The 13,603-nt window shown below is 42.3% G+C and overlaps 1 protein-coding gene across 1 annotated transcript in view; it reads right to left on the bottom strand.

Moving 5' to 3' along the window:
* LOC112928503 (uncharacterized) overlaps nucleotides 1-9,652 on the bottom strand; it is a 59,760-nt gene extending 50,108 nt beyond the window's left edge. The window contains 3 exon segments of the mRNA XM_026010291.2: nucleotides 1,363-1,447; nucleotides 8,527-8,598; nucleotides 8,802-9,652. Coding sequence (XP_025866076.2) covers nucleotides 1,363-1,371 — 9 coding nt within the window. The 5' untranslated portion in view covers nucleotides 1,372-1,447; nucleotides 8,527-8,598; nucleotides 8,802-9,652.
* Nucleotides 9,653-13,603: the final 3,951 nt, after the last annotated feature.

The following is a 13,603-nucleotide window of genomic DNA, read 5'->3' as shown; positions in this document are numbered from 1 at the left end:
TAAAACAATTCTTCCAAAGCATAAATTACTCAAAGGCTGTATAAAAACAGGCCAAGGGACAAATATGGCTCACAAGCTGTAGTTTGCCAACCACTGCTAAAGAAAAAACTTCCTATGTACCACGGCATACCTAATCTTACTTATTTCTAGATATGGTTACATAGTTAATCAGAATTTCCACAATTAACTGAAATAGTGCTCATTAGAACACTGCTTGCAATGGGCCTAAAAAATTTCTCAATAAATGTGCTTCATTCTAAACTCTTTTCCTTCAATGATTAGGAAAAAAAAAAAAAAAGATGGATTTATTTTCCTCCAAATAAGCCATAAAAATCTCTATTTTTAAAAACTGGAGTTTGGGGGTATCTGGGTGCTTCAGTGGTTGAGCGTCTGCCTTTGGCTCAGGTAGTTATCCCAGGGTCCTGGGATTGAGTCCTGCATTGGGCTCCCCACAGGGCACCTGCTTCTGCATCTGCCTCTCTCTGTATCTCTCATGAATAAATAAATGATTTTATTTGGATATTTCTATATTTTTAAATATATTAAGTTATATTTAGAATTTAGGTTACACAAAATCTCTGAAGCTGCAATGTCCAATATGTTGGCTTAGACACATGTGATTACTGAGTACTTAAATTGTGGCTAGTCCAAACTTAGATGCTCTGTAATTAAAAAATACATACCAGATATAAAAAACTTTAGAAAGAAAACAATGTAAGATACCTCAGTAATTTCCATGTTGATCACACTCTGAAATGCTAACATTTGGGCTACATATATGTGCAAGTGTGTGTATATGGCTATACTGAGGTAAATAAAACATTAAAATTAACTGCATGTGTTATTTTTTACTTTTTAAAATCTGACTACAAAAAAGTTCCAGATTATGTTAAGTGCCTTGCATATTATTCTGTACTTTTTATGAGACTGACATGCTGCCTACTGCATTTAAGGCACTAATTCTATATTTTAAAAATGCAACTACTAGGAAATTTTAAATTACATAGGTAGCTCACATTATAATCTTTTGTACATTGCTACTCTAGTGTTCTCTACTACTAAGAATCTCAGATCAAATAATTCCCTCTAGGGCCTTTATTTCTATTTTATCACTGCTCTAAACAAAGACTGAACATGCAGTCAATACACTAAATAATTTGGTCAACAGGCACAGAAACATGGGTGGAGAAGAGACAGGCACGTGGTTGGGGGGAGGGGTGGGGACTGGGCTGCCTGGTTCCATCCCATACTAGAATGGGAGAAGCTGTTGGATGGGGCTCTGTTAGGAAGTTTCAGGATACCTAATGAGAATTTTCACATAATCTGAAAAAAATTACAGTACTTCAAACAGAAACAACTTACATGAGCCATGATTTTAGATTAGAAGAACTGGTCAGTTTTCCTCAAAGTTCATTTACTGAAGAAGCAGAATCCATAGAAGCTAGAACTGCAAGAGGAAGGTGAAGCCATAAGAACAAAATTGCCTCAGAGCTCCCAAATTTTACTTTTAATTTTTAATTTTTTAATTTTTAATTTTTTAATTTTTAATTTTTTGGAGCTCCCAAATTTTAAAACGTTACACTAACTCTCCCTTCCTATGCTCCTCCCCACTCTAACACATAGACAAGTTATGAGGGGTAGAAAGTAGTTTAGAAAAATATAAGTCCTCCTCAAAAGCACAGGAAAATCCATTGCACAAGGACAGACAGAGACTTGCATGGAAGCTCATGTCAAGGCACTTTAGCAGGTGGGTTTCCAGTTAATCCCCTACCCTACGGTGGCTGATATGGACCCGAGCATGGGCTGTCAAGGTCTGTCCTGAGCAGATCCATCCCCCTCCATTCCCATCTTCCCATCTTCCCATCCGAGAAGTGGTTGTTACATCATCTGACCCAGAACTTCTAAGACTCAGGAATGTGGCTGGCCTCCCTAAACCTGAAAATAAAAAATACTATGGACAAGAATTTCCCAAACTTTGCTAGACACTCAAATTGCCTGCAGATCTGTAAAATATACTGATGCCTGGCTCCTATCCCCCAAACATTTTTATTTAATCAGTACAGAGGGCAGCCCCAGTGGCGCAGCGGTTTAGCGCCCGCCTGCAGCCCAGGGCGTGATCCTGGAGACCCTGAATCGAGTCCCACATCAGGCTTGCCTGCTTCTCCCTCTGCCTGTGTCTCTGCCTCTCTCTCTCTCTCTCTCTGACTCTATGAATAAATAAATAAAATCTTAAAAAAAAAATTCTACATAATCAGTACAGAGTGTGACCTGGAAATAAGGATTTTTAAATTCCCTTCAGATTTTATAAAATCACAACAGGCAAAAAAGTTTGGTGATCAAGCTTTGTGTGCATCAGAATCACCTGGAGGGCTTATTAAAACACAGTTTGCAGAGCCTCACTCCTAGAGTTTGGCATTTAGTAGAGGTTTGGGGTTGGGCTTGAGAATTTGCAGTTCTAAAAAGTTCCCAAGTGATACTTGGTGTTGCTGGTCCTAATGTCACAATGTCACAATTTGAGAACTACTTGCATAGAACATTCTAGCAGTCTTTATTATGACAAAACTATACTTGAACACTGGGATCCCTACCTGGAGGAAGGGTGAACTCAGAGCTCATCAGTCATCATTTGCCTGTTCAGAATCATCAATACTACCTGCACAATTTCATTTATCAACCCATCTCTCTTGGTACCCAGGCTGGGGAAAAGTGAATTTGTGAAACCTAAGCATGGTTAATTCTCTGGAAAGTAGAAATAACTCATTAGTTAAAACTCACTAGTAACTAAGGAAATGCATATTAAAGGAATTGGATTGGCAGATTTGAAAAATTAATGATACTTCCCACTACTAAAGTTATAGGGAAATGGACACTCATGGTATGATATAGAAAGAATGAAACAGTGTGTGAAAAGTGTTTATGATGGGGAAAAAAGGCTAGAAAGAACCTAAATATCCTTTAGCAGTTTAAATCATTGGCCTTCACACAAAGGCACTAAAAACCAACTAAAAATAGGGGTGCCTGGCTGGCGCAGTGGCTGGCATGTGACTCTTAATCTCCAGGTCATGAGTTCAAGCCCTGCGTTGAGTGATTACTAAAAAAATAAATAATCTTGAAAAAAATAATTTTTTAGAATAAAAAAAACACTAAAAATGGAAGGCAAAATTCTTACTTAATGTCATGGAAATCGCTAGGAGAAGGTAGGTAAGGAAATAGTTTTGTACTGTGATTGTATATTTGACAGGAAAACCACACACATAAACATACGTGTATATGTAGTCTGTGAATGGAGGTAGAATAAAATTTTGTGTTGCCTCTACTTGATGATATCCCAGGTGATCTTTGTTCTCTAAAAGTCTGTATCACTTACACCTGGACAAATTTAAAACAGCTCTACAAGGAGTTTTATATCACACACACACACAAAAAAACCACTCCAAAATTCCATCCTTGCTATCCTTTCTCCTAGCTTCCAAATCTAGAGGCCTATCTTTCTGAGCTATTTCTTTTCATATTTAAACTCCATACATTTAACATGCTGATATTACTACTTCTGAATTTTTAGTGTTAGTCACTCTTTACTGAGATTAAAATAACTTTGGTTTTTGTAATCTTAGTTTTCTAGGAAATTATCATTAATTTATTTCTCAAACTCTCACCCAAATGAAGGATCAGGAGGATGAAACTTTTGGCATAAAAGAGCAGAGAGGTCTATTTTATACTGTAAAAATCCTTCAGAAATTCAGCCAAACACTTCAGAGTGTCACCTGTAACCCACCTGGTAAAAGTCAATGTCATATTCCTAAGTGTTCCTCTCTCTGAAATCCTACATGACCATAAAGTGAAAAGTCAGGTAAGTAATAGCACACAGAAAGCCTGTCAAAGAAATTGCTCACATAATTTGAACATTACTACCCAACAGCACACTTCTTAAATGATTTATAAAACATCCATAAAATGGGGATCCCTGGGTGGCGCAGCGGTTTGGCGCCTGCCTTTGGCCCAGGGCGCGATCCTGGAGACTAGGGATCGAATCCCACGTCAGGCTCCCGGTGCATGGAGCCTGCTTCTCCCTCTGCTTCTCCCTCTGCTTCTCCCTCTGCTTCTCCCTCTGCCTCTCTCTCTCTCTCACTATGTGCCTATCATAAATAAATAAAATAGGGGATCCCTGGGTGGCGCAGTGGTTTGGCGCCTGCCTTTGGCCCAGGGCGCGATCCTGGAGACCCGGGATCGAATCCCACATCAGGCTCCCGGTGCATGGAGCCTGCTTCTCCCTCTGCCTGTGTCTCTGCCTCTCTCTCTCTCTCTCTCTCTCTCTCACTATCATAAATAAATAAAAAAATTAAAAAAAAAAAATAAAATAAAATTAAAAAAAAAACCAAAACAAAAAACATAAATAAAATGGAATCCTAAAGTTATCATTAAACACTAGTTCCGGGATCCCTGGGTGGCGCAGCGGTTTGGCGCCTGCCTTTGGCCCAGGGCGCGATCCTGGAGACTAGGGATCGAATCCCACGTCGGGCTCCCGGTGCATGGAGCCTGCTTCTCCCTCTGCTTCTCCCTCTGCTTCTCCCTCTGCCTATGTCTCTGCCTCTCTCTCTCTCTCACTATGTGCCTATCATAAATAAATAAAATTAAATTAAAAAAAAATCAATAAAATGGAATCCTAAAGTTATCATTAAACACTAATTCCGGGATCCCTGGGTGGCGCAGCGATTTGGCGCCTGCCTTTGGCCCAGGGCGCGATCCTGGAGATGCGGGATCGAATCCCATGTCAGGCACCCGGTGCATGGAGCCTGCTTCTCCCTCTGCCTGTGTCTCTGCCTCTCTCTCTCTCTCTCTCTATGAATAAATAAATAAAATCTTTTAAAAAAAAATTCTAAACACTAGTTCCACAAAACAGTTAAGGAATAGAAAGTATTCAAGATACATTGAAAGAAAAAAAATCAGTTTACAAAACAATATATAATATGATTAGTTATTTTATTTTATTTTTTATTAGTTATTTTAAATCATTAATGTGAAACAGACATCCAAAAATGGGGGGGATTTCAATTCACATTTCAATTCTGACATTTAAAATTAATTTAAGGGATCCCTGGGTGGCACAGCGGTTTGGGGCCTGCCTTTGGCCCAGGGCGCGATCCTGGAGACCTGGGATCGAATCCCACATCTGGCTGCCGGTGCATGGAGCCTGCTTCTCACTCTGCCTATGTCTCTGCCTCTCTCTCTGTGTGTGACTATCATAAATAAATAAAAAATTAAAAAAAAAATAAAAAAAATAATTTATTATTATTATTATTATATTTTAGTATTTTATTTATTTATTCATGAGAGACACAGAGAGAGAGACATAGGCAGAGGGAGAAGCAGGGTCCATGCAGGGAGCCCGATGAGGGACTCAATCCCGAGACTCCAGGATCACCCCCTGAGCTGGAAGGCAGATGCTCAACCTCTGAGCCACCCAGGTGTCCCTAAAATTAATTTTAAATTATAATTAAGTCTCTCAATTTAAATGACATTTCTATCTTAAGAATTATAATTATTTGGAAGATTTCTCAAACAAGTAGGGAACTAACTGTTGGGATTTTTTTACCTTTCTCCATACATCCATGATTATAAAATCCATGAGGGCACTGAACATCTCTTTTAGAGTAATAACTACTTTGGGACGCCAGGGTGGCTCATCAGTTGAGCATCTGCCTTTGGCTGGGGTCGTGAACCTGCGGTTGCAGGATTCAGTCCCTCATTGGGCTCCCTGCATGGAGCCTGCTTCTCTCTCTGCCTCTGTCTGCCTCTCTCTCTGTGTGTCTCTCATAAATAAATAAGTAAAATCTTAAAAAAAAAAAAAAAAAAAAAAAGAAGTAGTAACTACTTTAAAGTCTTGATTTCTTTAAATTTTAAATTTTAAATTAAATTTTTATTTTTTTTTAAATTTTTTTTATTTATTTATGATAGTCACAGAGAGAGAGAGAGAGAGAGAGAGGCAGAGACACAGGCAGAGGGAGAAGCAGGCTCCATGCACCAGGAGCCCGATGTGGGATTCGATCCCGGGTCTCCAGGATCGCGCCCTGGGCCAAAGGCAAGCGCCAAACCACTGCGCCACCCAGGGATCGCCGAAATTAAATTTTTAATTAACGTTATCCCATTATTCAGAAATAAAACCATACGCAAAAATACATACGCTTGTAGAAATATTTTGAAAAAATATACTATAAGTATCAATAGTGATTATTTTGGATATTGAGACTATGGATAATTTTAATTTCTTCATTTTAGGTCCCTTAGTTACTTATTATTTCGTAAGCCTGCATTAACTCTATTATAAATACTGTTTTAAAAAGCCATTTCCATTAAAAAGAATCTTTTAATAAGTTGGGAAAATGGGGTACCTTGCAGTCATTAAGAAAATTGTGATTAAATAGGCCTATGTAAATGGTATCAACAAGGAAATCAATGTGACTGAAAAAATAATTCCTACCAATTCCTGAATATTGTGTCTCATCAACATCTGAGATCCTTCTGTGAAGGATCACAATGCTTTTCTCAAGCAATTAAGAGATAGAAAAAGAAATGCTTATTTCACAGCAGCTGCTCAATAACTTGAGCTTAACCCTCCTGGACTCCAATGAATACACCAGTAATTAAGTCCTTGCAATGTATCTTATAAATTGTGTTCAATATGTATATGTAACTTTACAATTTCTTAAAGATTTTTATTTATAATAACACTTCGCAATATTACATCATATACGTATCTATTTTTCTGATGATTAAATTCCTAATAAACGGAATTTTTAGTATCTCAACATTCCATCACATGGAGTGTGAGTTACTTAACCATTTCCCTACTGCTGAATACTACTTTTATAAAAGATTATCCCTAAAGTCATTCCCAGTTATCCCAGACTTTTATTCCACACCAGTAAGAATCAATCTTGTTGGGTCTTAAACAACTCTGATAGTATCATGAAATGATAGACTTCCTCCCCACCAAACTACCTGCTGACAAATATATAGAACAATCTTATACATAATCTTAGATTTGTGTTGTCCTAGAAACCCATAAACAGAGTCCAAAAACTTCATGTTAGAATCCCTCTTTGGGGGGGGGGGGTGCTTAGGTGGCTCAGTGGGTTAAACATCTGATTTCGGCTCAGGTCATGGTCTTGGGATCTTAGGATAGAGTTCCTCCACAACCCTCCCAACCCAGGGCTCCAGACACTCAGAAGGGAGTCTGCTTCTCTCTATGCCCCCCCATTCATTCTCGCTCCTGGGATAGGAAACGACTAAGAATCATCATTGACAACTGATAGCTAATATTAGTTAAGCACTCCTCTAATGTGCCAGGTACTCCTCTAAGAGCTTACAAATATTAATTCAGGTAATTTTTAAAACCACCCCGTGAGTTATTTACTATTGTAATTCTGAATTTACAGATGAAGAAATTGGGACCAGAAATAACTGCTCAAATGCACTCAGATTTAAGTGGCAGGCAAGATTCAAATTCCTTTCATCTAGGTTCAAAATTCTTAAACACCTTATACACTTCAGTCTATCAAAAAACATACCCCAAACAAACTAGAGTTACAAACTTTCAGTCGTAAGATGAGTAAGTTCTGAAGACCTAATGTGCAGCAAGGTTTCTGTATTATATACTTGAAATTTGCCAAGAGAGTAGATCTTAAGTTTTCTCACCACACACAGAACTAATTATGAAGTGACGGATGGTAATTACTCTGATTGTGCTAATCATTCCATTCCACAATGTATATATAACCGAAAAACATCATGTTGTACACCTGAAATATATACCATTTTGTATTTGCCAAAAATAAGCAAAACAAACTCATGCTACCGGGATCCCTGGGTGGCGCAGCGGTTTGGCGCCTGCCTTTGGCCCAGGGCGCGATCCTGGAGACTCCGGATTGAATCCCACGTCGGGCTCCCGGTGCATGGAGCCTGCTTCTCCCTCTGCCTGTGTCTCTGCCTCTCTCTCTCTCTCTCTCTGTGTGTGTGTGACTATCATAAATAAAAAAAAAAAAAAAAAAAAAAAAAAAAAAAAAAACCTCATGCTACCAAACCGCTAACCACATCTGGCTGGTACCAAAAATTACCAATCACAGAGTCCCCTGGAAAAAAAATCCCCACCCCTACTCTGGAATCACTGAAGATATCTAAACAAACCCTTAAACTACTCCTTAACAAACCACAGTCGAAAACAAAGCATGAACGTTGACTTCCAAATAGGGTTATCTCCATCATCAGAATCCTTAAGAAAAACTGCTCAAAAAGCAATTAAATATATACCATACGGTTTAAGAAACTGCAGAATTGCATTAAATGGACACTAGAGAGTGTCACCTATTAATTAGGTCCCCTGCCATTAACTAGGTAGGGAAATCTTAAGGCCCAAACCAATGAATAGATCATTCTTAGGCAGCACATTCCAAGGGAAGAAAAGCAAAAAGCCCAGTGTTCTGAAAATCAAATGCATTTCACGGAAACAAAGAAGCAACACACACTCACACAGAACCTGGCTTTGCGAGGCGCAGCAGCGATTCGCTTCGCTTCAAAGGCCTTCTCTGGAGACTGGCAGGGCTGGGGAAGCAAATAGTGTTCATTACACCCTCAGGCTTTTCTTGATCGGTTAGAACCCACCACCCTCCACGCTCCCTGACCCCCGCTAGCCATCACAGGTGTGCACAAATGGAAACGAAGGCAAACGGGGAGAGGTCTGCAGTCCCCCGGGTCCGGGTTCGCAGCTCTGGGGACCCCGCAGTTCGGACACCGTTACCGCTCACCCCGCGGGACTGCCCACGGCGTCTTCTTGCGTCTAGCGGGTCCTCAGGCCCTCAGAGACCAGCCATGCGTGAATCTAGCTCCAGCGTTTTGCAAGGGACCTTTATTGTGGGGCTCCGCCTCCGACTGCCCTCTACGGGCGGACCTAGGCGGTTAAGGAGAAGACCGAGGTGCGTAGGACCGCAGGGTCTCGCGTTGCCGAATAGGCCGCGCCCACAAGCCGGGCCCCGCGCTGTTAGAGCCCACGATTTTAAACCCACCCGCTTCGGGTCTCGAGCTGCCAGCCCTCACCCGGGAGGAATCGCGAAGTACCCCGAGGCCCCAGGCTCCACCCACCCCCGGTCCGGACCGCAGAATCCAGCCCTCCCGCACTCGTTTCCTTCAGAAAAGCAGCGGCCACAAGCAGCGACCCGCACACTCGGGCCACGACGGGCTGTGAGGACCGCCCAGCCCTCAAGTCTACGGGCTTCCAGAGGGCCCGCCGCGGCCCGAGTGCGCAGGCGCAAAGGGGGCGGGAGCAAGTGTCTCGGTTCCTCAGGAAGGCGGGGGGTGGGGGAGAACCGGGCAGGGTCCTCGGCTCGGTGACCGGTGGAGAAGCCGAGTTCCGGCAGGGCCAGGGTTCCTCAGGCCTGTAAGCGTGTCTGTGAGTGGTCGGTGCTACCGAGGATAATCGGAGCCTGCTCCCTTGTTGGAACCGTCGTCCAAAATCACAAAAGCCGTGTATTCTGGCTTCCCTCTTTTGGTTCTTGGCCGCGCCCCTTTCCTCCCTCCTTCGCCCCCTTCCTCCTCTTACCCCAGCACCCTGCCCCCTACCCCCTCCCCGCCCTCGGTTCGAGCCGCGAACACTGCCCTCAAGCGCCCGGCGTTTAAGCTCCCTGGAGTTGCCGTTTCAGTCCCGAGTGCGCAGGCGCGGGCGGGGGCGGGAGGAAGCGGGGGAAGCCTGGGGTCCGCTGAGGTGAGGGAAGCTTTGGAGCCGCCACCGCTGGAGACTGGGGTAAGGGAAAGGGTAAGGGGCGCCGTGAGAGAGATTGGAGCTTGCAGGCGGTCTAGAACTTTATTCAGGCTTGAAGTGATGACCCTGACTGATACCCAGTCCCCCTGGTCGTGGTTCACGTGGCGTTTTCTGAGGGGCTTGGCGTGGTGCCCCAAGCCCCTGAGCGTGGGATCGCACACTGGGTTGTGTTTTTTCCTGCTTGGAGCTGTTGCCCGCGTCTGTGCCATTCTTTGGATGCAGAACTGAGAAGACACCACCGAGAACACTGGGCGTGATGATGCCTGTGATGCCAGGTTTGGGGGTCTCTGATGTCTCTGGTTTGTGGCATTAAAAAAAAAACAAACACTCTTATTTATCTCAAAATTTCCTTCTTTTACCTTCAATAAAAACGCATTTCCATTCCTTATATCTTTGTAACATATCTCCTAGTTTTCTTTTTTTCTAGTTTTCTTTTTTTATTTAAATTCAATTTGCCAACATATAGTATAACACCCAATGCTCACCCCATCAAGTGCCCTCCTTAGTTACCATCACCCAGTTACCCCATCCCCCCATCCACCTCCCCTTCTGCAACCTTTTGTTTGTTTCCCAGAGTTAGGAGACTCTTGGTTTGTCTACCTCTCTAATTTTCCCCACTTAGTTCCCTTCTTTTCCCTTATAATTTATTGAGGCAGGGGCAGGACAAGCAGGGGAGTGGCAAGCAGAGGGAGAAGGAGAAGCAGACTCCCAACTGAGCAGGGAGCCTGACACAGGCTCGATTCCAGGACCCCAAGATCATGACCTGAGCAGAAGGAAGATGCTCAACTGACTGAGCCACCAACATGCCCCGATAATGATAATCTTACCTCTTCCTTTCCAATAATTTATTTCTCAGTGATAAAATTATAGGAGTATATAATCAGGGAGCTGAAATTAATAGGACTTCATAAAACAAAAGAAGGGCACTTTATTTTCTCTTTTAACTGCACTTGGAATATTCATTTGTAGATTAGGTTTTTTTAGTTTAGTTTGTTTTGTTTTGTTTTTACCTGCACCTACATGAAATCTTGGGTAAATTCAATGATGTTTTCAGTCAATCTTGGATAATACGTGTTTCTTTGAACCCTTTTGGCTAACAAATCAGTCTCATTTTAGTAGTTAAAAATGTCTTTGATGGGGATCCCTGGGTGGCTCAGCGGTTTAGCACCGGCTTTTGGCCCAGGGCACGATCCTGGAGTCCGGGATGGAGTCTCGCGTCGGGCTCCCGGCATGGAGCCTGCTTATTCCTCTGCCTGTGTCTCTGCCTCTCTCTCTCTCTCTATGTCAATCATAAATAAATAAATCTTAAAAAAAATGTCTTTAGTGATAAAAATATCTGGGGTAATGATAAGTATTTCATTTGAAACAAAAAACTTCCGTCTTTTTCTTTCTCCTTGACCACATCCAAATATGGCTATATCTCAATTACTCATTTAGTCAATATGAGGTATTTGTATAATAATTACGTAAATTATTTTTTTTAATTTTTTATTTATTTATGATAGTCACAGAGAGAGAGAGAGAGAGAGAGGCAGAGACACAGGCGGAGGGAGAAGCAGGCTCCATGCACCGGGAGCCCGACGTGGGATTCGATCCCGGGTCTCCAGGATCGCGCCCCGGGCCAAAGGCAGGCGCCAAACCGCTGCGCCACCCAGGGATCCCTATGTAAATTATTTTTTATTTAAAACCAAGTAGGAGCAGCCGGGGTGGCTTAGCGGTTTAGTGCCGTCTTCAGCCCAGGGTGTGGTCCTGGAGACCCAGGATCGAGTCCCATGTCAGCTCCCTGCATGGAGCCTGCTTCTCCCTCTGCCTTTGTCTGTGCCTCTCTCTCTGTGTGTCTCTCATGAATAAATAAATAAAATCTTTAAAAATAAATAAATAAAACTAAGTATATTTTCTAGATGTTTTCAAGGATTTAATTAGTTTTCTTTGTACCTATTGTTAGTTTTTAGAGATGTTCCACAGATAAGTGTTCCAAGTTATGTTAAATGTCCACAGATTATTTTTTTCAATTATTCAAATATACAATTAGAGTCTCAGTCCAGAAAGGGGAACCCTCTTGCACTGTTGGTGGAATGCAAGCTGGTGCAGCCACTCTAGAAAACAGTATGGAGGTTCATCAAGAAGTTAAAAGTACAGCTACCCTATGACCCACCAATTGCATGACTGAGTATTTACCACAAAGATACAGATGTAGTGAAACGACGGGACACCTGCACCCCAATGTTCATAGCACCAATGTCCACAATACCCAAACTGTGGAAGGAGCCATGATGTCCTTCGACAGATGAATGGATAAAGAAGCTGTGGTATATATATATATACAATAGAATATTTTTTTTAAGATTTATTTATTCATGATACACATAGAGAGAGGGAGAGAGAGGCAGAGACACAGGCAGAGGAATAAGCAGGCTCCATGCCGGGAGCCCGACCCGGGACTCGATCCCGGGACTCCAGGATCACGCCCTGGGCTAAAGGCAGGCGCCAAACCCCTGAGCCACCCAGGGATCCCCTATACAATAGAATATTACTCAGCCGTCAGAAAGGATGAATACCTACCATTTACATTGACATGGATGGAAGTGGAGGTATTATGCTGAGTGAAATAAGTCAATCGGAGAAAGACAATTATCATATGATTTCACTCATATGTGGAATATAAGAAATAGTGAAAGAAAGTATAAGGGAAGGGGAGAAACTGAGCGGTGAAAAATTAGAGGAAGACAAACCACTCGAGACTCCTAACTCTGGGAAGCAAAAAAGATTACAGAAGGGGAGGTGGGTGGGGATGGGGTAACTGGATGATGAGCATTAAGAAAGGGACCTGAGGGCAGCCCAGGTGGTTCAGCGGTTTAGCGCAGGGCCTGATCCTGGGGACCTGGGATCAAGTCCCACATTGGGCTCCCTGCACGGAGCCTGCTTCTCCCTCTGCCTGTGTCTCTGCCTGCCTCTCTCTCTCTCTCTCATGAATAAATAAATTAAACCTTAAAAAAAAAAAAAAAAAAAGGCGACATGATGAGATGAGCACTGGGTGTTATACTCTATGTTGGCAAATTTAATTTATTTTTTTTTAATTTTTTTTATTTATTTATGATAGTCACAGAGAGAGAGAGAGAGGCAGAGACACAGGCAGAGGGAGAAACAGGCTCCATGCACCGGGAGCCTGACGTGGGATTCGATCCCGGGTCTCCAGGATCGCGCCCTGGGCCAAAGGCAGGCGCCAAACCGCTGCGCCACCCAGGGATCCCCGGCAAATTTAATTTAAATAAAGATTTAGGGGGATCCCTGGGTGGCGCAGTGGTTTAGCGCCTGCCTTTGGCCCAGGGTGCGATCCTGGAGACCAGGGATCGAATCCCACATCGGGCTCCCGGTGCATGGAGCCTGCTTCTCCCTCTGCCTGTATCTCTGCCTCTCTCTCTCTCTCTCTCTGTATGACTATCATAAATAAATTTAAAAAAAAATAATAAAAAAATAAAATAAATAAATAAAGATTTAAAAATCTCTCAGTCCACCCATCTGGGCCTCCAATTGGATCCTACAGTTGTCCTGAAACTTACTTTCATTGTTTTCCTGAATTGGATTACTGTTCCCCGGAATTAAGTTAATTTTTCATTAAAGTCCTATTTCCAATATCTTCCTTTAGATGCATGTGTTAAGTTTCTTAGTTCTTTAATGTTTGAAAATGTCTTTATTCTACTCTCATACTTTACCGGTATTCAAAATTTGGAAACATCTCTTTCAAGTTTTCTGGTAGCTTATGTTGTCAAATCTAATACAAATTGTTTTTTG

This window comes from Vulpes vulpes, chromosome 1, assembly GCF_048418805.1.
Source record: "Vulpes vulpes isolate BD-2025 chromosome 1, VulVul3, whole genome shotgun sequence".
In the NCBI taxonomy this organism is placed as follows: Eukaryota; Metazoa; Chordata; class Mammalia; order Carnivora; family Canidae; genus Vulpes; species Vulpes vulpes.
The sequence above is the reverse complement of the archived record's forward strand: the minus strand, read 5'-3'. Positions and strand labels throughout refer to the sequence as shown.